General features: G+C 39.9%; 1 protein-coding gene across 6 annotated transcripts in view; it reads left to right on the top strand.

The window, feature by feature from the left end:
• Positions 1 to 24170, top strand: part of ESR1 (estrogen receptor 1) — a 421968-nt gene that overhangs the window by 127923 nt on the left and 269875 nt on the right. For 5 of the 6 annotated variants that reach the window (XM_011996801.1, XM_011996804.1, XM_011996802.1 and 2 more), the window contains one exon: positions 21400 to 21590. In XM_011996801.1, the coding sequence (XP_011852191.1) occupies positions 21400 to 21590 (191 nt within the window). Of the gene's footprint in view, positions 1 to 21399; positions 21597 to 24170 lie in introns of all 6 variants that reach the window. The other variant, XM_011996799.1, reaches the window with a different exon arrangement.

The raw sequence follows: 24170 nt of genomic DNA, 5'->3' as shown, positions 1-24170 counted from the left end.
TTGATATGGAGGTCAAAACGGTTTAATAGAGCAAGTGACCCTTTCAACTGAGTTTTTTAAGAATGAGGATTTAGCCAGACAAAGAAGGGCAGGCGAGGTTGTGAAGAGGAACTGAGTGGTACTCTTCAGAGCTCCAGCCCAGTTCCTTGGACAGAATAAATGCTTACTAACTTATAGAGCCAAATATTGAATTAATAAAATAAGGGTAAATTGTTAAGAATCAGAGAAATAACTTGAAGAACACAGATAGCTAGTAGTTTTTGAACACAATGTACCAGGCGCCTTGCCGAAAACCTTAATGATCATCTTGTTTAAACCTTACATTGCTCATAAGAGGCTGGTATTATTGTTATTCTCATTTTATGGGACGTAGAAACTAAGACTTGGAGAGGGGAAGTGACTTGTCCAAGGTCATACAACCAGTACTGGAGAATTAGGGATTTTAGATCTAGAATTTGGACTCTGGAGCTTAAACTTTTAACCCACTCCATTTTGCAGAGAAATTGACAGGATTTTTCTGTTGCTGATCAATTTACTTGGCAGTTGGTTTGTTAATTCCTTGTCTTTATTTTAGTTGTCACAATGCTTTCATCTTAGACTGTGTCCCGAGGCTGTTGCTTTTATTTTTATGGGAAATGACTATTTTTATGATCCTTGCTAAAAGCATGTTTAAACAATTTTCCATTAAGCAGGGGGATGTTTTTCCGTCTAATATCAGGAGCCAATAAATGAAATTCTACAAAGACTTGCTGATAGCAACCTTAGGAATTTCTTTGCATGTGAAACCCATCTGAGAACTTAAAATCTGGATAAAATTATAGTGTAATTTGGTGCAATCCTCTCTTTGTATAAATAAAATCATAAAATCACAGTATTATCATCTAGGAGGGGCCTTAGACATGATGGAATCCTACCTTTTATATTTTCCAGGTGAAGAAATCAAAGTCCAGAAAGGTGAAGGAACTTCCCCCAAGGTTTCTCAGCTGGTAGAGAAAGAACCAGGTAGTCCTAGATCCTCTATTCTGACTCCTGACCACTACCTCACACCTAATAGATGGAGGCATGGCCAGTTCCTGTTCACCAAGGGCATCAGACCATGCCATACTCATTGTTACTGTTCTAGCATTTATAGCAGAAGCTCAAGCAAAGCAGGATCACAGAATACCTAATTCTGGTCACTACAACATTATAATGATGGCTAAAGTGAATGCCCCAACCATGCCTGTCTAGACAGGCCATCTGTTTAATTGGTATATGGTTCATGTGAGAATTGTTAACCTCTGTTTGTCATGTCAGTGTTAGTTCTCTAGTGATGACTTATTTCCTATACTTCTATTTCGATTATTTACTCTCAATTTAATAACTATACCTTGTTTACTTTGGGACTGGAGATTTCCTTGTTTTTCTTTTTTTTTTTCTGTTTCCACGGCTTAAAGGTTAGGCGTGACCTTGCCAGATTTCCCTGGAGACTTACGCTGTCTCCTTTCAGATTTCTGAAGCAGTTGGGTGCTATTTTTAGTCCACTATCACCAATGTGAAAATGGAACTTGCATTATTTCATTATAGATATTTCACTTTAGTATTGACAGAATTTAAAACCTAATTTGATCTGTGCTTGATCTAGCAGCCAGGTTACGATAGACATTTTTAGTTACCTGGTCCACATGGTGAAAAACATGTGTCTTCTCTAAGACTAATGACTAAGCCTGATGTTGGTTATATACTGTTTACTATTAAATTTTCCCCTTGTAGTTTAATACTGTTCCAGGAAATGAAATGAAAGTTTAATAAGAATGGCAATTGATGGACCCATATGTCGGAAGTATAACTAATATCCCTGTTACATGTGTTAAAGAAAGGCATGGCTGGTGGGTTGTAACTGTGCGACACCAAGATGATTTGCCACAACTTGTTCTTTAGAGATATATATTTATCAGGATAGAATTTATAACTAAACAAAACTATAGCAGTTTTTTCACGTTGATTTTTTTTAAATGAGTCAAAGAACTGCTAGAATTGCCAGTTAAAAAATTTTAAAAGGAGATATGAAAAAATCTTACAATTCACAATGCTGTAAAGAGAGAATGTAGGAATTAATATGTTCTTGATATCAATAGTTTATGACTTTTATACATGTAGAAGCAAAACAATTTGAGGTAGGAGAAGTTAGTGTGGATGTCTTGAGATTGTCCTTCACATTTCTTTTCCTTTCTGTGAAAAACTGAAGGCCAAAATGTATTTTCTTCTGGTTTTGAAAGTACTATTAAGATCCTTGCAGCAAGATGAGTTCCACTAAGGAGCTGAAAACAAAGCTCATTCCCCTCATGATACTCTGAGAGGCTTTGCTCAGCATCCTGCATTCTGGCGATTCCTTGGAGACAGATGATGCTAAACACAGGGAGATTAGGTCAATGGGAACTTTTTCTAAGTCAATATTTCTTCTCCTTGGAAGATGATCATTTTAAATCTTCCCGAAGTCCAGCCTAACCCTTTCTACTTGAATCTACATGAAGGAGAGCTCCAGCAGGTGGAGAGGAAGTGAGAAAGAGAAATGAAAGCTGCACGCCTCATGATGCTGTGCCAGGGAGTTCTTAAAGGTGAGGGAGTTTCTCTTTGGTGACCTAAGCTACGTGAATCAGAAGGGTCATTAGTTTTTTTCTTTTTCTTTTTCGTAAAGTCCTACATAATTTTAGTAAACAGGAACAGTAACCTAACGTGATACCCACTGGCCCAAGATTTAGTGCATCTTCAAAGTCGCCTAATTATGTCCGAAACAGACTTTTGTCTCTTGATGAGAAAAGCATGGTTAAACGTGTGATGATTTTCTGTCATCCTGAACTCAGATCTGTCATTGTGGCTGGATTTGTGCATCTCTGCTGCCTTTTCTTAGAAGAACCATATGTAGAGTTGTCAGATAAAACATAGGATGCCCAGGTAAACTGGAATTTCAGTTAAACAGCAAATAACATTTTAGCATGTCCTATGCAATATTATACTAAAATATTATTTGTTGTTTATCTGAAATTCAAATTTAATTGAATGTCCTGTATTTTTGTGGGTTAAATCTGGCAGCCCTAGCCATGTTGCCTCTCTGCTTAATGGGCTGAATGTTTTGAAGCCTGGAGGTTTTCTGTTATGGTGCCCATTTCTACCTGCTTTCCTACCAGGAGAGGAGGCATGTAGAATTTGCCTGCCTATTTTTGTCATTATTATTGATTATAATAGAAGACATAGGTTTAGATTAAACATATAATGACATTGCTATCATTCAGATAATTATAATTATTGCTAATTGTAAAGAAGGATAATTAAAATATAAGGGAAAATGGTACAATGTATGAAGGGAACATCAAGAAATAGCATCTGGTAAAAAGAGTTCTTGCTTTTCAGAGGCCAAGGCGGGTGGATCACAAGGTCAGGAGATTGAGACCACCCTGGCTAACATGATGAAACCTCATCTCTACTAAAAATACAAAAAATTAGCCAGGCATGGTGGCACATGCCTGCAGTCCCAGCTGCTTGGGAGGCTGAGACAGGAGAACCTCGAACCCAGGAGGTGTATGTTGCAGTGAGCTGAGATCGCACACTGCACTCCAGCCTGGGCAACAGAGCAAGACTCCGTCTCAAAAAAAAAAAAAAAAAAAGAAAAAAAGAGTTCTTGCTTTCAGAACTATGGATTAGGTAACTTTTGTGAATGAGTAAGATCATAAGTATTATAAAAATAACACCTTTCTTTGTTGTCTTGGGGAAATTATCTTGTTTTCTAATTGGATTTCAGAGAAGAATATCTCAGAGAAATAAATCTCTGAAATGCTTTTTGAAGTGTGAAACATTTAGAAGACAAAAGCAAACCTCCTATCTAGATAAACATTAAAGAGATCTGTACTCCCCCTCCTCTACCTATTCAGGTTGCAACACTTTGGGGGTGGCTGCCTTGGTAGGGCTTGACCTTGACTCTGGTGGCTTGGGAGATGGCGTGCTGCACGAGGGATTCCTGGCTACAGCCGGGCTTGTGGGACTGGGGTTCTCCAATATGTGGTTGGGTTTGTAAAGAAATCAGGGCTGTGGTGTGAACAAGGATATGCGTAGGAGACAGTGCGACAAGGAAATGCTCCAGAAATTATTGGAATATAGGTCAGATAACTAACTGTACTTGTGTCATTTTCTGGGGGAAAATTCTCCGAAGTCTTTTTGGGAAAGGAATGGAAGTGAGAATTCTCAGGTCCTCAAAATATTTCCTTTTACTCAGTCCTAACCTGAGGCCATTAAAGAATTCCCAGAGTCATGATGGAAGGCATGTTTGGGAGTAAGCGCCAGAGTGAGGGTTAGAAATGTGTTATTGGCCAGGTACGGTGGCTCATGCCTGTAATCCCAGGCACTTTGGGAGGCCAAGGTGGGTGGATCACCTGAGGTCAGGGTTTGAGATCAGCCCGGCCAAAATGGAGAAACCTCGTCTCTACCAAAAATACAAAAATTAGCCGAGTGTGGTGGCACACACCTGTTATCCCAGCTCTTCAGGAGGCTGAGACAGGAGAATCACTTGGACCCAGGAGGTGGAGGTGGAGGTTGCAGTGAGCCAAGATCATGCCACTGCACTGCAGCCTGGGTGACAGAGCAAGACTCCATCTAAAAAAAAAAAAAAAGAAAAGAAAAAGAAAAGAAAGAAAGAAAGAAATGTGTTCTCCAGGGTTCTGGGGTACTTAGGAAATTGTTTGTTTTCGCAGGTGGGAGTCGAGGTGACTAGGTAACAGCTGAGTGATTTTGCCCCAGTTGGACATGAGCCAGGTTGAGCAGAGAGCCCTGGGATGGGGGAGGGAAGGAATTGAAAGTTGGTCGTGTGGTTTGTCTTTGGCTTCATGGCATGCTCACACCTTGCTTCACATAGCATGCTTAGACAGCAGGAGCATCAGGAAGTGGATTTCTGAGCTCAATACAAAAAGTTATAAATACCACCTATAAGGGTAATAAAGATGTATAGTTGATTTTCTTCTGTGCAAGGCCAAATCTTGTAGGAAGATAAGAGTGAATGAGGTACAGGCTGGGAATTTGAGCCTTATATTCAGAGATTTTAGGTTGCTTCTGATTCCACTGTCTAGACAAAACCATGAGAGGATAGCGTCTAGAAATGAGAGGACGCTCTTCCAGTGCAGGGGCTAGAACGTGTCAGCCTGTGCTGCGAGACTTGGGATAGACGTTTCTGAAGAGTAAAAGGGCAGCTTTCCTATGGATACTTGATCCTCAGGCTCTAGAAAACTCTGCTGTATTAACTTTGTTGACTTCCTAGGCACCACATGGGGTCCTTGTCCTTCCTCCTTGTAAGCAGTAATTGAAATCAGTTTGGCAGCCTGGTTTACAGTGATCACGGTGGCTTGTCTCCTGTGCTCTTACCTCTCTCTGTTGATGTTGTAAAACCTCCAGCTAGCTTCATGGGGTGGCTGACCCAGTTTGCTCATTTATTCATTCAATACAGATTCATTGACCATCTATTCTATGCCAGGTACTGTTATCAGAACTGGGAATAGATCAGTGAACAATTGATCAATTTGTCTGATGGGACAAATTGGGAAAGTTTCCATTACGCAGGTGACATTTAAGCAGTCTTGAATAGGGGAGGGAATAGTACCATGAGGATATCCTGGTGAAAAGCATTTTAGGCTGAGGGCATAGCAGGGAAAAGGCCCTGATGTGGGAACATCCCTGGTGTCTTTGAGGTACAGAGGCCAGCATGGCTGGAACGGAGTAAGAAGTTGGAGGTGCCGAGCGTGGTGACTCACACCTGTAATTCCAACACTTTGGGAGGCTGAGGCAGATGGATAACCTGAGCCCAGGAGCTTGAGACCAGCCTGGGCAACATGGTGAGACCCCATCTCTCCAAAAAAATACAAAGAAAATCAGTCGGATGTGGTAGTGTGCATCTGTAGTCCCAATTGCTTGGGAGGCTGAGATGGGAGGATCACTTGAGTCCAGGAGTTGGAGGTTGCAGTGAGCTTAGATCATATCAGGGTGACAGAGTGAGACCCTGTCTCAAAAAAAGAAAGAAAGAAAAAAGAATGAAAAAAAAGAAGTTGGAGATGGGTAAGATGACGAACGTGGGGGACAGCGTCCTCAGGACTCTGGCTTTTACTCTGAGTGAGTCGAAATCGAGTTAAAGGTTTGAAAGAGGAATGACCTGATCTGACATTCTATTGTGAACATTTTCAAACTTTTACAGAAGTGGAAGAGCATGATGATCCTTCATGTACACATCGCGCAGCTTCAACTATGATGTTTCGTTTGTAAATATTTCCGTATACACTTCCAAAGGATGAGGACTATTTTTAAAAGCCCAACTATAATACCATTGTATTTTAAAAGTTAACACTATGTCTTTAAATATCAAGAGTTTGTATTGATTCACACTTTGAAGGTCGAGCTGATGAGATTTCCTGACGGGTTGGATGTGACATGAGAGAGGAGTCAAGTATTGCATGGTAATTAAGAGCCTTTACAGCATAGTGCATTTACTGAAAGACTACTATGTATGCACTTCAAAGCCGGTGTTAAAGATTAACATCAAGCGTCTGGCTTCATGAGTTTTAACTTCTTTTCGTAAATGTTATACAATGTCATCATCTCTTCAGATAGAGAAAATGCTGTTATTCTTATTTTCAAATGAGGAAAATGACACAGAATTATTTGCATATTATGTAACTTGGTCTCAAGTCCATTAGATACTGGTTTAGAAAATCCTAGTAAACTGGAAGTGACTTATCCAAAATTGAAATTTATTTTGCTCTATTGTCTTTTGTTGCCTATGGGAACTTTGTGCAGGTAACTGGGCACATATCAGGACTGATTTACTGACCTCTCAAGGTATTTTTAATTATTTTCGGGGATATCACGGAATGAGTTCCACATAATTCATTTGAATCAAATTCAACTTAAGTACATTCAAATGATGTATTGGCTGCCTCCTATTTATTAGATGTTGCTCACAGGTATAACAGCATAGTCTAACAAGTATAAAACCTGTGTAACTTAGGTTTTATTGCAGTGTGATGAGGGCTGAGAAGGTAGAGGTACAAAGAAGAGAGGTAGCAGAGTGGAAGTTAAGTCAACGTGATGAAGATTTCTCTAGACTTAAAAGGGGTAGAAAAGGTTATTCTTGGCAGGGAAAAAAACATGAGCCAAGGCTTAAGGATAAGCACAGGCATGGCAGATTTGGGAATGTCATGTAATTCGTTGCTGGACTGCAAAGTACATGGAAGGAGGGTGAAGGAGCAGAAGGAGATGAATCTGGAGGAAGAGGTTAAAGTGTTCCAGAGAACAATTTGTAGGTATTACTCTAAGTCAAAGAGGTCGTAATAGCATGTCCAAACTCCAAAACTCCAAACAAACCATAGAATCACTGCCTTGGTAAGGCATATCACACATATCAACCCAGTCTTCTCTCACCATGACATCCGTGTAACTGCAACTCTGTACATTTCCCAGCATGTGTTCCTGGAGTCTCCAGATGACTTTGTCTGCAAACTGCACTGCAGAAGGCTCTGCTATGTCTTCTTAAAAGTAAGCAAGGCCAGGCGCGGTGGCTCATGCCTGTAATCCCAGCACTTTGGGAGGCCGAGGTGGGTGGATCACAAGGTCAGGAGATCGAGACCACAGTGAAACCCCGTCTCTACTAAAAATGCAAAAAATTAGCCGGGCGCAGTGGCGGGCGCCTGTAGTCCCAGCTACTCAGGAGGCTGAGGCAGGCGAATGGCGTGAACCCGGGAGGAGGAGCTTGCAGTGAGCTGAGATCGCACCACTGCACTCCAGTCAGGGGGACAGAGCGAGACTCCGTCTCAAAAAAAAAAAAAAAAGTAAGCAAGACTGTTTTCCTTTGTTACTTGAGCAACAAAAGGATAGGGTGCTCTTTGACCTCACTGTAGGGTGGATAGGAAAGTCAAGGAAGAGTAACCCAGAAGATTTAGTTTGAACTTTCACATCAAAGAGGTCCCTTAGCACCTAATCAGAGGTGTCACAATTTCTGGTGGGTGATTATGTTGAAGAATTCGGCCTTGCCACTGTTGGAGTTATTCTGTGGAAAAAAGAACCTCTCTTAATTTTACATCATATCCAACATCTCTTTTATTTCAGAATTACTCATTTGCTATGGGACTCTTTCCAACCATGTGTGCTAACCTGGGCGATGTCATAATAGATGAATTATGTTTACTTTGTCTTTGATATCTCAGCTCTTTTTTCTTCTAGTCAAGTTACCACCTCCATCATTATTGATAGAGTTCATTGAACTAAGAAATATGTTAGGTATACAGAAGTGTTTCCCCCCTTTTCTTTGTCTCTCTGTTCCTTCCTTTCCTTTAGTTTCCTTTCTCTGTCTGTTTTCTCATGCCTCGTTTCAGAAAAGTGATTTTTATCACTGACAGCTTCCTCTGATGAAATGGCCATTTGTCATCATTACTTGGTCATGAGAGTGCTAAGAAGACTTAAATGCAGGGCTACCACCCCTTCCCAACTCGTCTTTTATCCATTTTATTTCTCTAAGGAAAGAGTTTGAAATATGGGCTGTGCCCTCTTGGATGCAGTGAAGAAATTCTAGCTGGCTACAGATGTTATTGTTGGTTGGAAGCAAGGGCTAGAATCATGGTCCCACAGTTGTAGAGCCAGATGGGGAATGTAGCAAACATAGTTGTAATTTCTCATTTTACGGATGAAGAAACTGAGGTCCAGAGAGGTTTAGTGACTTGTTTAAAGCATGCAATTGTTATTGGTGGCTTTCTGTTCAGAACTTAAGAGTATGACTCAGTCTAGATCTTTCATCACAATACTCTGCTCCTCTTACTTTTTCCTGAAATTTATCACATTGACAGCAATGTGATCCCTAATGACACACAGATTCCCAAATAATTTTTGTAGTAAAAATTTCCATTTGCAATTCTGGACATGTGTGTGTGGAATTTTATGTGATGACATATTGGTCCTATCTTTTGGATAGATCATAAATGAAATGATTTATAGATCACATTCAAAAGCAGGCCAGGGACCAGTGTGCAAGCAGGTGTGTTTTTATATTTGGAGTTCTGTGCCTTTGTGTTAGTCAGTGGTTTACGACTCTTGTAGTGCATTTCCCAAGGGCCAAACTCTTCTGCCTTGAGCTGTCAGCTTTCCAAGGCGGAGGTTGGATGCCTTCTCTTCCTTCTGGGCTCCTTTCTTTTAGGCTTCCCCCTTTTCTTCTCCTCCGTTTGTATCTGTCCCTTTTCCTAGTACTTTCCCTGGGTGGTCTCAGTTAGATGCTCACTCAATGCTGTTGAATAAATGAATGAATTTCTTAGTAATTCTGCAGGTAAATCAAGTTATTATCTCCTAATACAGTGGCATGCTTTCTGTGGAAATCAGACTGGAAGCCAGGCTTTTAAAAAAAGATGTGGTGTCAAACTGCAGCTCTCTCTCTCTCTCGACTTACCTTTTTTCTATCATCCATATACCTTCTCTCTTGTATCTTTGGGCTCCCAGACCTCACCATTCATTAGCACTTGGAACAGATTGGTAAGAATAAAGAAAGGAGAGGTGATGAAACTCAGCTTAGGTCATTTGGTTACACATTAGTAACTGACAAAAGATAAAAAGATACAGACTAAATGGATTTTTAGGGAACTTTTGCCAGGCTATTCTTGTTTCCCATTAGCATGAAAAATCAACACTTGCTTGTATTTTGGGGCGAAGACATTTTTCTTAAGTGAATGGGAAAGCCTCTTGACATTTTACAGAGAGCCTTAAATTTTGAATGGTGAATGCTAATGTTCTTTGTGCATAAAGAATTTCAGAACTTGTATATAAGAGCATTAATGATGCATCATTTTCTATTTGTGAGTTAAACTAGGTATTATCTGTAATCATATTTTTAGGAAACATTCAAACTTTCATCAAGCCATTCTCTTGTATGACTGTCAGCTCCATTAACTCTGTTTTCATGGAACTCAGCAGAGTTCTCAACCTTTGCATTACAAGTTAAATTAGCATTTTCCCTCAAAAAAGTATTGCTGTCCTTACAATAAATAATTGCAGACAATCTCTCTCTCTCTTTTTTTTTTTTTTTTTTTTTTGAGACAGGTTCTCTCTCTGTCACCCAGGCTGGAGTGCAGTGGCACAGTCACAGCTCACTGCAGCCTCCTGGGCTCAAGCAGTCCTCCCACCTCAACCTCCTGAGTAGCTAGAATTATAGGTGCACACCAGACCTGGCTAATTTTTAATTTTTTTGTGGAGTTGGGATCTCACTATGTTGCCCAGGCTGGTCTCTAACTCTTGGGCTGAAGCATTCCTCCCACCTCAGCCTTCCAAAGCAGTGAGCTTACAGGTGTGAGCTACCATGCCCGGATAATTGCAGGTGATTTCTAATGGGATTTAGTATTTCTGGGTTTAAGGATGAGATCTGAGGTAATGACTTTGTTTCCAGATGTGAAATACTTTGCCCTTGGTTTGTGAGCCCTTTGGGTGGGCTCCCAAGGATGCTGCTCTCTTCTGGGAGCCTGGGCTCTGGGGTCAGACTGCCTGGGTCCTTGACTCCCTGTTTTCTGATTTTACAACTTTGGTGAGTGGCCTAATTCCTCTGTGCCTTGGTTACCTTGGTTACTATTTCTGAAACAACGGGTGTTGTAATAGTACTGCGTGGAATACTTTCAAGGGTTAAATGAAAAACGCTTAAAATAGTGCCTGCCACAACCATCAATTCAGTATGAAAACCTGCTCACCTGCTTGGCCAGCCCCTTTTACTTTATTAGACCAAAGGTCGTGCCGGGTTTTCCAGAAATCGAAGTTGTGGTCTAATCTTTGTGCAGAAGCTGAAATAGCAGCCATAACTTCTCCCTAGATGATTTCGTGGAGCTTCTTTGAACTGCATATATCGCCAATCATTTTTTGGAAGAAATTTTCTTCTGTACTTTTGAGGGACAAGCATTACCTGCCTTGGCTTATTAACTAAAAGACACAATGATTACAAAGAAAATTAAATAAATATTGTATTACTAAGTAGATAATATGAGATAAGAGATAGATATGTTAAGTTTTCAGATAAACAATATAAAAGAGCTAGAGTAATTCACAAAAAGTTGGGAGGATCTATTTTGTCGTGCAGGAAACAATTCTTGACCTGCCTATCCCAGAACGTAGCTACCTCGTGGTTAGGGTTTGCCCAGACCTGGCCCAGGCTCATTTACCTTGAACTTTTGTAAAAAGGAGGATCAAGATTTTCCTCTCCAGACTCTATCATTTTAAATAGAGTCCTTCTTGTCAATTCTTTTTAAGAACATACATTTACTTTTGTGGAAAATAAATAGATACAAAAGAAATAAATACAAAATTGCATAGCAATTAGAAATATCCAGGAGGCATGTTCTGGTCACAGACACAAATTGCCTCCAACTTCTGTCCGTCCATAGTGATATTTAAAGCAGAGAGAGGTACACAGGAAACAACATGTAGATTGACTCAGATGTTGGCACACACACAAGCATTGATAACTGGCTTCTCATTACCTGAATGCATTATTTTGTCAGAGCAACAGACTCAGCTATGCTTCTTGCAAAATGGTTCTTAATTCTCTATTGATTAATCTATTCGGTAAGTATTTATTGGGTATTTTCTGTCTGAAAAGTGCGATTCCAGGTGCTTTATGCGTCTCTGTGTGTGGGTGTTATATAAATACTTATAATACAGTATCCTTACTCTTGAAAAGCTTAGTTGGGAAGGCAAGGCATACAGAACACAGAATTTTAGTCATTCCACAACCATCTGTTGAATGACTGCTATTGTTAGTATCATGGTGGAAACTGAGAAGCAAAGATGGCTACAATAGGATATCTTTTCTGGATATGCACAGTGGACACATAGTTATATGATGATGATAAAGACTCCAGAATAGTTCTATGCATGATGCTCTGGGGCCACATGCAGATTCTGATGAGAAATAGTTAACTTTCTTTTTGGCTGCTACCTGAGAAGGGGTAATTGTCACTTAGGAGGTTTTTGCCTTTTGACCAATATAGAAAGGAGCATGAGTGAAGGCTAGAGATGTACTAACTTGGTCAGGGCAGAGTGACACATAAGATTACCCATCACAGGGAAGGGCAGGGCTGGAGAGGCAGACCATGGCCAGGTCACAATGGGCTGATGCTAAGGAGACTGCATTTATCCTGTAGGCCAGTGAGTCTTACTCTGAAGTCTTTTGGGTGGGACATTCATGGACTTCAAGAGACCTGTGAATGCCCTAAGATTATAAGCAAAATCTGTAGTCTATAACCAAAGCTAAAGCTACTTTTCTGGGGCCCAACATCTAAAGAAGATTCTGAAGCCTTAGGGTAGCCGTGGAGGAGACACGAAGGTCCATTTTTCATGGTAGAACCCTGCTTGGCTCTTGCTGCAGTGTGGGAGGTTTGCAATGTGGAGGTGTGGCAGGGATGGAGTTGGGAGGATTGGCAGAGGACTCACCATGTCCACACACTCACTTAGATGGCAAATATTTATTAATCATCGAACTGTGTATCAGACACTAAGAATAAGCTGGGAGGCCATGGCAAGTGAGGTCACCACAGTCCCTGCCACAGTGGAGGTCATGGTATATAGGTAAGACAGAGAAGAGCACTGCAAAGGATTTGCCCATTGCATCAATCATTTACTTATGCATATGTTGATTCAACAATTATTTCTATGCCAAGCTGTCTTCAAGGTGCTGGAGGAAATGAAGCCTACATTTCACTGGGGAAGACAGACAATAATAAACACATTAAAATCTGGCTTGGCTTGATGTTGGGGAGTGGTGAGTGCTGTAAAGAAAAACAAACCATTTATGCAGCCAACAAACATATGAAAAAAAGCTCATCATCACTGGTCATTAGAGAAATGCAAATCAAAACCACAGTGACATACCATCTCACGCCAGTTAGAATGGTGATCATTAAAAAGTCAGGAAACAACTGATGCTGGAGAGGATGTGGAGAAATGGGAACGCTTTTACACTGTTGATGGGAGTGTAAATTAGTTCAACCATTGTGGAAGACAGTGTGACGATTCCTTAAGGATCTAGAACCAGACATACCATTTGATCCAGCAATCCCATTACTGGGTATATACCCAAAGGATTATAAATCATTCTACTAAAAAGACACATGCACATGGTATGTTTATTGCAGCATTGTTCACAATAGCAAAGACTTGGAACCAAGCCAAATACCCATCAATGGTAGACTGGATAACGAAAATGTGGCACATAAATACCATGGAATACTATGTAGCCATAAAAAGGATGAGTTCATGTCCTTTGCAGGGACATGCATGAAGCTGGAAACCATCATTCTTAGCAAACTAACACAGGAACAGAAAACTACACACCACATGTTCTCACTCATAAGTGGAAGTTGAATAATGAGAACGCATGGACACAGGGAGGGGAACATCACACACCTGGGACCGTCGGGGGGTTGAGGGCTAGGGGAGTGATAGCATTAGGAGAAATACCTAATGTAGATGACGGGTTGATGGGTGCAGCAAACCACCATGGTACATGTATACACCTATGTAACAAACCTGCACGTTCTGCACAGGTATCCAAGAACTTAAAGTATAATTTAAAAAAAAAAAAAGAAAGAAAACAAACCAGTGTAAGAGTAGGGAAAGTAATAGACTCGTTTAGAATGGTGGGAGAAAGCCAGACAGGGCGTGAGAAAGCCAGACAGCTGTAGTAGCACCTGGAACTTGGGGAGCAAGGGAAGGAGGGTGGGCAGGTGAGGGTGAAGGTGCAGGCGGTCGTGCTGGGCTTTCCAGGTTACGGAAGGACTTGAGCTTTACTCTTGTTGTGGTGAGAAGCTGCTGAGGGCTTTGAGTTAGGAGAGTGAAAAGATCTCTACTATAATAGGAAGAGTTTGGGATCTGTGACTTAACCCCAGGAGCCAGCAAAGCTCCCTGGAGGAAATGCAGTTTAAGCTGAGAATGGGAGGATAAACAGGAATTTTTCAGGGGAGAGGAAGGGTGTTCTAGGCACAGGGAACAGCATGCTGGAATGCCTCTGGCTGGATCATAGGGGCATAATGGGAGTGCAGGAGTAGGAGTGGGCTTTCTGGGAAAGATATTTACTTTAGTTTTGCATGCATTGAGTTTGAGGGTTCTTTGATTTCTTCATGTGGAGGTGCAGAGTGGGTATTTAGCACATAGGTCTGAAGTCCAGGGGAGGGGTGTGGGATAGGAGTTGGGTGTGGCAGAGATTCCACAAAGGGCAAATGTCATCTGAGAATGGCAGAGGGCTGAAGACAGAGCCCTGAGGAACACTGGCTTTTAGGAGCCTGCTGGGGAAAGATAATACTGCAAAGGGAACGGAAATGGAGTGGTTGCCAGACATAGAAGCTAGTGTCTAACTAGATGTCATGAGATGTAGGGAAAGTGTTACGTGATCTAAGAATGCGAAGTCGAACCCCTGTGAACTGTAATACTTAAGATAAGTCGTATAAATTGTGTGGAGCTAGAGCTTGGTTTTCCAGGAGAGATGAAATGTGTGAAGGTGACAGGAAGCAATGAATATGTGGGCAAGTGTAGTGTGAGCAGTTTCTCAGAGGTGAATTCGGTAACATGTTGCTTAGGGAGCTACAAAGAGACCAGTGCTAATTGGTGCAAGGAATTCAAGAATTTGGACTTAAGTCTGTATAATGTTGATTTTTTAAAAAAACTTGAGTCTCCGGGTTTATCTCTCCCAGAATATAGGCAGAAGTTTGAGAGTTTTATGTGTGTTTTCTGGAAAAGATAGTTTCAGTGTTTTTGTTACATTCTCAAACAGGTTTATGATCCAAAGAAAAGACAGTGGTCACACATACATGAAATGACAAGGTATTCAAGGAGAACGTTGTACTTTATGACAATTCTTTGGGCAGTGGCTTGCAGGATGAGTTTGAGGAATGACTGGAGACAAGAGAGTAATTCTAGTAATTCAGATGTGGAGTATTATTGGTCTCTCAGAAACAAATGAAAAAATAAGGAATTCAAAGAAGGGTAGGCAGAGTGCTTTGAAGAAATACTTGATGGAATTTGGTAATGAATTAGATGTAGGAAGTGTATTTAGCAAATATTTATTAAGGACTGTATTAATCTGTTTTCCTGCTGCTAATAAAGACATACCCAAGACTGGGTAAATTATAAAGAAAAAGAGATTTAATGGACTCACAGTTCCACGTGGCTAGGGAGCCCTCACAATCATGGCATAAAGCAAAGGAGGAGCAAAGTCACGTCTTACATGGTGGCAGGCAAGAGAGTGTGTGCAAGAGAACTGCTCTTTATAAAACCATCTGATCTCATGAGAGTTATTCGCTATCATGAGAATAGCACAGAAAAAACCTGCCACCATGATTTAGTTACTTCCCACTAGGTCCCCCCAGGACATGTGGGAATTATGGAAGCTGCAATTCAAGAGAAGATTTAAGTGGGGACACAGCCAAACCATATCAAGAATCTACTGTGTATGGTTAAAATTGGGAGCAAATGAGACATGGTTCTTGCCTTCTTGGAGTTTACTATTTACTGGAGGAACATACATTTGTCAATAATCACCCAAATACAGGATTGGAAATTGTGGTATGTGCCATGAAAAACAAGTATAGGGAATTTTGAGTATACATAGCTTTGGGGACTTGATTTGGTGAGGGAGCCTTATGAAGTTATTGCACTCGAACTGAATTAAACCACGTTTCTAGGGAGTGGACATCTATCTGTTGGTTCTTTAAATTTAGGTTTACAAAAATATTTCCCTTAAAAACCAAGGCTTCCTGAATTTTTAAAACTGCTTGGCTAATCAGGGGAATAATGCTTTTGGATAGCTGGTATCATCATTTGTGGTTGGAAAAACAACAGTGTTTGATTACATTGAGCTTTAAACTTTTCCTTTGATTAATGAAAATTTTATTGGTCAATAGTTTTTATTATGCTCTGTTTCTACTTGGTCCAAGAGTCTATTCTCTGGACCCAATATGAATACCTTCAGACATCCCTTTTTTTTTTTTTTTCCACCCAGGCTGGAGTGCAGTGGCACGATCGAGGCTCACTGCAACCTCCGCCTCCTGAGTCCAAGCAATTCTCTGCCTCAGCCTCTCGAGTAGCTGGGATTACAGGCGCCTGCCACCACGCCTGGCTTATTTTTGTATTTTTACCAGACACAGGGCTTCACTATCTCAGTCAGGCTGGTCTTGAACTCCTGACCTCGTGATTCACCCGCTTCGGCCTCCCAAAGTGCTGGGATTACAGGCGTGAGCCACTAGGCCCAGCCCAGATATCCCTCTTAATTATGTTGAATATGTAATATCAATGGTGCTTTCATTTAAAAATATTTAGTAGTCAATTGAGGTAATGAAAACAGAACTAGATCAAGGCAGTTAAGCTTCCTATTTCCATAGATGCAGTGGTATTGTCTTTTTTATATGATCTCTTATGCTTCTGGGCATCCTTTTTTCTGCTATTCTTCGTTCCTTAGCTACACGTGGTGCTTCATGGTTATAATGCATTGTCATAGATGCATTCATTTCTCATTCGAGCTTCAGCCCCACTTCTTTCCAGAGAATCTTTACAGGCATCTGTTAGGCTGAAGGACATCTAATGTCTTAATGTGTAGCTTGGTAAACCAGTCAGCTTCCTATCTGAGTCTTAAGAGAAAGTGCCCAAGATGAGAAACGGTACAGGTTTGGTGACAAGTCAATGAGAAAAAGATAAGAATTTTACAAGGAAGGAGGTAGCTTAGTGATTTTGCTAAAGAAGTAGATAAACCTTCACTTATAATAAAGGGGTAAGGCTCAGTTAAGATTTGTGAAGTCTCCCCTTAGGAAGGCAGACCCTGAAACATTTTGAGTCTTTTAAAAAAGGAAAATAAGAGTCTTTTAAAGAAATTTTTAAAATTTATTTTATGTATTTTTTAGAGACAGACTCTTACGCTGTCTCCCAGGCTGGAATGCAGTGGTGCATTCATAGCTCACTGCAGCCTTGAATGCCTGGGCTCAAGCGGTCCTTCTGTCACAGCCTCCTGAGTAGCTGGGACTGCAGGCATGAGCCAATGTGCCCAGTGAGAGACATTCATTTTGGTTCTATGATAATACAGAAAAACAAAGGGCCTTTGAGGCTGAGGGAACAGAAGGAGGATGGGCTTAGTCATGGTATAGGCACTTTCTACTAAAGAGCTGTGAGGCTAAAAATGCCAGGTCTATGACAGGTGCAGTGGGCCAAGGCCAGGTAGAGAGCAGCAGGAAGAGATGAGGTGGGGACCTGTACCTAGGCCTATCTGCTGGGACTGATCTAGCCATAGGTACTCAGAGAAGCCCAGGTTGGTGGCTGACCCACTCTTATGGCCAGGTTTGAGCCCAGACATGGACACCTCCCAGTCTGTTCCTTCCTGCTGTCCATGGTTGGGCTGTGTTAGTCTGTATTCTGAGGACACAGCTCTCTGTCTAGAGGAAGTTATGTTATCTTGGTCTGATGGATACTCAATGTGAATATTATCTCAGCATGCCACAGGGTCTTGGAGCCCAGAGGAAGATCGCACTTGCCTTTTAGCTTGATCTAGTTTATATTCTTTTTTTTTTTTTTTCAAATAACATTTTGAGAGTCTTTATGGAGTAAGTCTGGGCCAAAATGATAATTGACAACGTTATTTACATGGATTTCTAAGTTGGCTAAAAAAGTTGCTTTATGGGTAGTCAATGCAGCCCGTGTGGTTTCCCCATCTTCTTTAGATGCCTTCTATTTCCATGCCCAAAGTCTGCAGTTGATTTTCAGTAAGCTGGGGGTCATCTTAGAGATAAAATGTAGATGAATGGCATTTTGCTGACAGCATACATCTTTGCTATTTCTGAGGAAAATGGGCTCTCGCTATTAAATCCTTTGCCAATATTTATGAAAATATTTACATATTCTACCTACATTGTGAAAACTATAAATTTATTGATTCAGTCATTGATTAATTTATTTGATATCAATATTTTTGAGTCCCTATTCCAAGTGAGGCACTATGCTCTAAGCATATGGCATTTTAAAGATGAATAAGACACAAGGAACTTTGCAGGTAGTAATGGAAATGAGAATTAATCAATTGAAGATTAATATAGTAAGTAGCAGAAGAGAAGTAAAAAAATTCTTCTAGAGAGTTCAGAACAGGGATGTTAGTTCAAGTTTATGTGGATTAGGAGTGGCTGGTAAGAGAGGCATTCAGACAAAAGGTGGCTTAAAAATGCAGTATTCCCCTCACACTCATAAGGATGGCTACTAAATTAGAAAAAGAAGAGAGTAAGTATTGGAGAGGATATAGAGCAAATAGAAACCTTATGCCTTGTTGATGAGAATGTAAAATGGTGCAGCCACTGTGGGAACACTGGTGGTTCCCCAAAAAATCAAAATAGAATTATCATATGATCCAGTAAGTCTACTTCTGGATATATATCTAAAAGAATTAAAAATCTAGGTCTTGAAGAAATATTTTTATACCCATAGTTATAGCAACATTATTCACAATAGTGAAAAAGTAGAAACAATCCAGATGTCTATAGATGGATGAATGGATAAACAGTCTGTGTAGTGTGTACAGACAGTGGCATATTAGTCACATCATGGACCTTCAGGACATTATCCTAAGTGAAATATGCCAGACACAAAAAGCAAAAGTAGGGTTCTACTTAATGAGGTATCTAGAATTGCCAAATTCACAGAGAACAAAAGTAGAAGGAGACAGGGGAAGGAAAAAATGGGGAATTACTGTTTAATGGGTATGGAGTTTCAGTTTTGTGAAATGAAAGTGTTCTGAAGATTGGTTGCACGATGATGTGAGTATATCTAACACGATTGAATTGATGAACACTTAGACGTGGTTATGATGGTAAATTTTGTGTTATATATATCTTACCACGATTTAAAAAATATAGCATTTTATTATGTAGGGCTGCATAGGAAGATACTTGACACATTGGAACTTCTGGCCATGCGTATACTGTTGACTCACTCATTCCTTCATTCATTCAACAAACGTATTGAATGCTTGCTATGTGCTGGGCACTGAGCTAGATACAACAATTAATAAGGCTTATAAGACATTGAATCCATCAGTTTCATACTTGCTAAATATCTACTCCCACTCCCAAGGCACTAAGCTTCTACAGTTAGATATTCATAGCTGCTTCCTACTGACTTGAATCATGCATAAGTTATTAGTAAACAAACAATAAAAAGATTTGAGGCTGATGAGGGTGGGTTCGACAGCATGGTGGTGAAATGGAAAGAGATGGGTAACAGAATACGAACTAGAATTGAAAACTGTGAGCCAGTGCTCTCTAAAGAACATTAAAAAATAAAGAATTCCTATATGAGGCTGCCAACCTCAGAACTAAGTTATTTAGAACGGAAAAAAATTGGCAAAGTCAGACGTACTCAGCCCAAGGAGCCAATATTTTGTGAATATTATGGCAAATGTAGTTTGAGAACCACTACCACAAAATTGTGAACCATAATAATGAGCGAGAAGGCAGGGAGAGTTTATACTATTTGGGCTAAAAGGAAAGATAGGACTTGTGAAGGGAGGACCAGTGAAAGTCAGTGTGGTCTGGGTATTTGGGTGAGGAATGGTAGCAGGAAGCTTGAGCTTCCTTTGCCAAGAGACCCTGGAAGGGCTATCATCAATTGACTTTAGCTCATCTTAGGATTTTCATGTTTTTGAAAATTTTCACAAGAACCTCCACTCCATCTATACTTTCAATGTCTGCTTACCTTTCTTTCTTATACAACTTTGAACACTGTCTCCATTCATTTAAATATATTGTGGAGTGCCAACTACATACCAGGCACTGTGCTAGGCTCTTATCCCACCTTTATTTGATTGCACATGCCTGCCAAGTCCTGGGCCAATATAACATCTACTCCTATGCCTGGTCAGGTGAGAGATGCAAACTCATCTTCCTCTAGTTTCCTAACCTCCTTCCTTCCGGTCTTCTTCAAGTTGTCTTCATTAAGGCAGTTTCTTTTACCTGTGTTTTAATCCCAATTGCTCTAGTTTCCTTCTTGGCTTTATTCTTTTATCTTCTTCTTTGTGCTTTCAACCATTCCCTTTCTCCTGGCCCATGCCCTTCAGTCTACACAAGGCCTTCTCAAGTCTCTTCATTCTAAACAATTCATTTTCTTGGGTCTTATATTCTTCAGCTGCCACCCTATCTGTATCTTTCCTATTCTCCAAGTTCTCAAAGGAATGCCTTCCCTCATTTTCATCTCCTTACATTCCATCTGCTGGAGTTTGGCTTGTGCCTGTACCTGTCTAAGGAAACTCCTTGCTAAGAGTCTGCTTTGTCAGGTCTGAATTCACTTAACCAGTCTTTGCTTTGTTGGACTTCTCTGCCCTATTTGCCATCCTTGATCATCCTCTCCGTAAAGTTTTCTACTTTCTTAAAGCATTTTACTTCCTTATTTTCTTGATTTTCCTAGAATTTTCTTACCGCTCATTTTCAGCTTCCTTTCTGTATTCCTCTGATTGTCTCTCTTTCTACATTTTTTTTTTCTGTGTTCCTCTGATTGTCACGCAGGCTGAAGTTGGCATGATCGATCATAGCCTACTGCAGCCTCGACATCCTGGGCTCAAGTGATCCTCCCACCTCAGCCTTCCAAGTACCTAGGATTACAGTCGCATATCACCATTCTCAGCTAATTTTTTTAAAAAGCATTTATATAGAGATGGAGTCTTGCTATATCGTGCAGGCTGGGCTCAAACTCCAGGCCTTACGCAATTCTCCTGCTTTGGCCTCCCAAAGTGCTGGGATTCCAGGCACGAACCACCATGCTCAGTCTCTACATGTTCCTAAAGAGGAGTTTTGAATATTGAAGAACAGTATTTTCAAATTACAGATTCAAGTTATAAAAACTGATATCCAGGGTTATGTGGCAATGACATAAAAATTTGAATTGTTTTTTTTTTTTGACACGTGTTCCGTGTTGTTCATCAGTTCACCTGAGTTCCAAATGTCCCAGCCGTTTTATGCTTTGTCTCTGTTTCCGAAAGACCCTGAGTGTGGTCTAGAGTTGAAATGAGCACTGGTCCCTAATGGTTCTGAAATAATTGTAAATTCCTGCAAAAACATTAAGTCTATTAGAGACCAGCTAATTTCATTTTGTCATTTTTCTAGGTAACATATTCTGGTGCAGGTAGTATGTTTTTAAAGCAAGTTTGCAATAAACAATTTCCCCTCAAGGTTAATATAATAGGCAACACCTTTTGTTGCAACAGACGGCAAGAGGTAATGAAAGATTAGCTTACATTATGATTCATTATTTCAAAATGTCAGGATAAAGTGGATCTGCTGCATCTCCCAGAGAGTGCATGTTTTGCTTTTCTAATGTTAATGGATTTACTGTTTTTTTCCCCCCCAGGCCAAATTCAGATAATCGACGCCAGGGTGGCAGAGAGAGATTGGCCAGTACCAATGACAAGGGAAGTATGGCTATGGAATCTGCCAAGGAGACTCGCTACTGTGCAGTGTGCAATGACTATGCTTCAGGCTACCATTATGGAGTCTGGTCCTGTGAGGGCTGCAAGGCCTTCTTCAAGAGAAGTATTCAAGGTAATAGTGTGTTGAAAACGACTTCTATTTTTGATCCTATGAGCAGATCCTAAGAGCCAAAGCGACTGAGGAAGGAAGACATAGAGTCAGTCATTTGTACAAAACACGAATCCCTAGTAGGTCCACTACTATCTTTGGTGGAAACGTGGAGAAGAGACAGGATCTCAGGAGAAGGAGTTGACACATGCCAGGGCAGCTGAGGCTGTGTAATCCTGCTTCCTTCTTTTGGCAAAACTCAAATAGTCTTGAGCAACTCTACAGAGGAATTCCACTAGCTGGATCTCTGAGGAAAAAAGAAATGTCTGTGCCCTGATTGGGGAATGCCAGATGGACATTCATGTTTGGTATGCAACCTGGCCTGTATGATCTGGTATATGCTGTTAGTTGTCCATGCATAATTATCTCTCTACTCTGGCCTTGTCCAGGCAAATATTCTGTTTTGTTCTAGTTTGGCTTGTTCTCCCCTTCCTCTCTTCCATCTCTTTCTTGTCTCAATGGATGGCAGGACGTTTTGCTATGAGCTGACTCAGTGCCTGGTGTCTTGTAATGGGGGAGATATCATCTTTACCAAACAGTTATTAAGTATCTACCTGTAGCATTTCATTTTCCTGCCTGCCTCCATCCTTTTCTTGTCTATAGTTTACCAATTGTAGCTAATATACTGTCAGCTATACATTATTTCTACTCCAGAAGTGTCTCTATTATTGCATTATAATAGGATACCCTGGGGAAACACTACTCATTTTTACTGCCTAAAATTCCTATGCTAAATATCTTTTATCTGACAGGAACAGAGATCTGACAGCAGCTTAGGCTAACCGAATTCATTTTTTATCTTATGTGTGGGCCATTTTTCTCTCTTCTTATTCTTTACCTTTTCAGCTTAAGTGAAGGTTAGTATATAAACACTAAGAATATTTCTGTTGGGGTTTTCATGTGATTCCTTCTATAAAAACCCAGATTTAAGTAACTTGTTGAAAACCAGAGTCTGCTAAGTTAATAAGCATTGATCAAAGAAATTATTCTCATGGACTTTCTGTGATAGCTCTTTCCTGTCCTGATATGGGATGAAAGCTGGGGGATGGTACATAATATTTATTTTTCCTTCCATTGCCAGTGGGACTCTTTTTTTTTTTTTTTAAAAAAAAGCTGTTCATATCTTAATCGAATAGCATGTGAGGTCAACATGGTCTGTTTTAAAAGCATTTTCTTCAACACATTGCTTTTAACATCTTTTAGAACTCTGCTCTAAGACACATGAACTTTTTTTGTTGGTATTTTTATAAAATTAATGATATTCTCAATAGTAATCTTTGTCTGTGTGTGTATATATATATAAATTCTAAATGTAAGTTAGTATATTTATTACTATTTTTCTAAACATAAATAAATAAATATATGTATATGCACACAGTCTATTTACTTCTATTAGATGATGCTATTTTAATTCAGAAAAAATGATATTTATATTTTGATTTAGGTTAGTATAAGCCCTTAGAGGGCTTTTGACAACTCTCCTAATTTGTGGTTTTACTGTTTATTTGATTTTATATAATCTAAACTATCATTGTTTTTACCAAGCATTTAATTTGGCAGTGAAAGAGCATCTGACAGAGGTATGGTTAGTAGATAGGTCTAACTGCACAATTGGATGGATTGATCTGAGACTGTTTCCTCATCAGTAAAAATGATTTGGAGCAGTGGTGGGCAAAGTTTTTCTGTAAAGAGCCAGATAATAACTATTTTAGGCTTTACAAGGGCCATACAGTCTCTGTTGCAGCTACTTAACTGGATTATAGCCTGTAAGGGAACCTGTAAACACATGGAAGTGATTATGTGCTAATAAAACTTTATTTATCAAAATAGGTAACAGACCAGCCCTGGCCCATGGCTGGTCCCTGATTTTAATGTTGATTTTTCTGATCTAAATACCTTTATTTATGGAAGAGAATAGGGGATTTTTAAATCTAAAGTTTTGATTATTCACGTTTTACTGAGAACTTACTCTATACCTGATTAGATGTTCTGAGAGAAATAATAAAAAAACGTGTAAGACATAATCCATAATCCCACAAAATTTAGAATTTATTTAGGAAATTTATTTGGGGAAGTAAATGTGCTTGTTCTCATGATACAATCAGAAAGTACGTCAGTATTGATAAAGTCCTACCTGTATGACAAAGATAAGGAAAACAATAGAGGGATGTAAGAAATGAAAATATCAGTTATAAATTAAAATTATTAAGATTGAAAGTGGAAATAATCTTCCTCCGAGAAACAATGGCAATACTCTCACAATTTTTTTGCATCGTTTTTATTCAGCATTTAAGATAAAATTATATAAATTCCCATAAATTTAGTATTTTCTCTAAACATTAAGAACAGAAAAAGCAGAAGGAAAATATATTTATAAAAATCAATGAATATAATGTGAGATATTTCATTGGTATGGCATTATTTCAAGTTCAAATATTTTGAAAAATTTCTGCTTACTCTTTCATAGTTAAAAACAAATATCTCGGCTGGCTTGGTGGCTCAGGCTTGTAATCCCAGCACTTTGTGAGGCTGCGGTGAGCAGAT

This window comes from Mandrillus leucophaeus, unplaced genomic scaffold (assembly GCF_000951045.1).
Source record: "Mandrillus leucophaeus isolate KB7577 unplaced genomic scaffold, Mleu.le_1.0 Scaffold524, whole genome shotgun sequence".
Lineage (NCBI taxonomy): Eukaryota > Metazoa > Chordata > Mammalia > Primates > Cercopithecidae > Mandrillus > Mandrillus leucophaeus.
The sequence above is the reverse complement of the archived record's forward strand: the minus strand, read 5'-3'. Positions and strand labels throughout refer to the sequence as shown.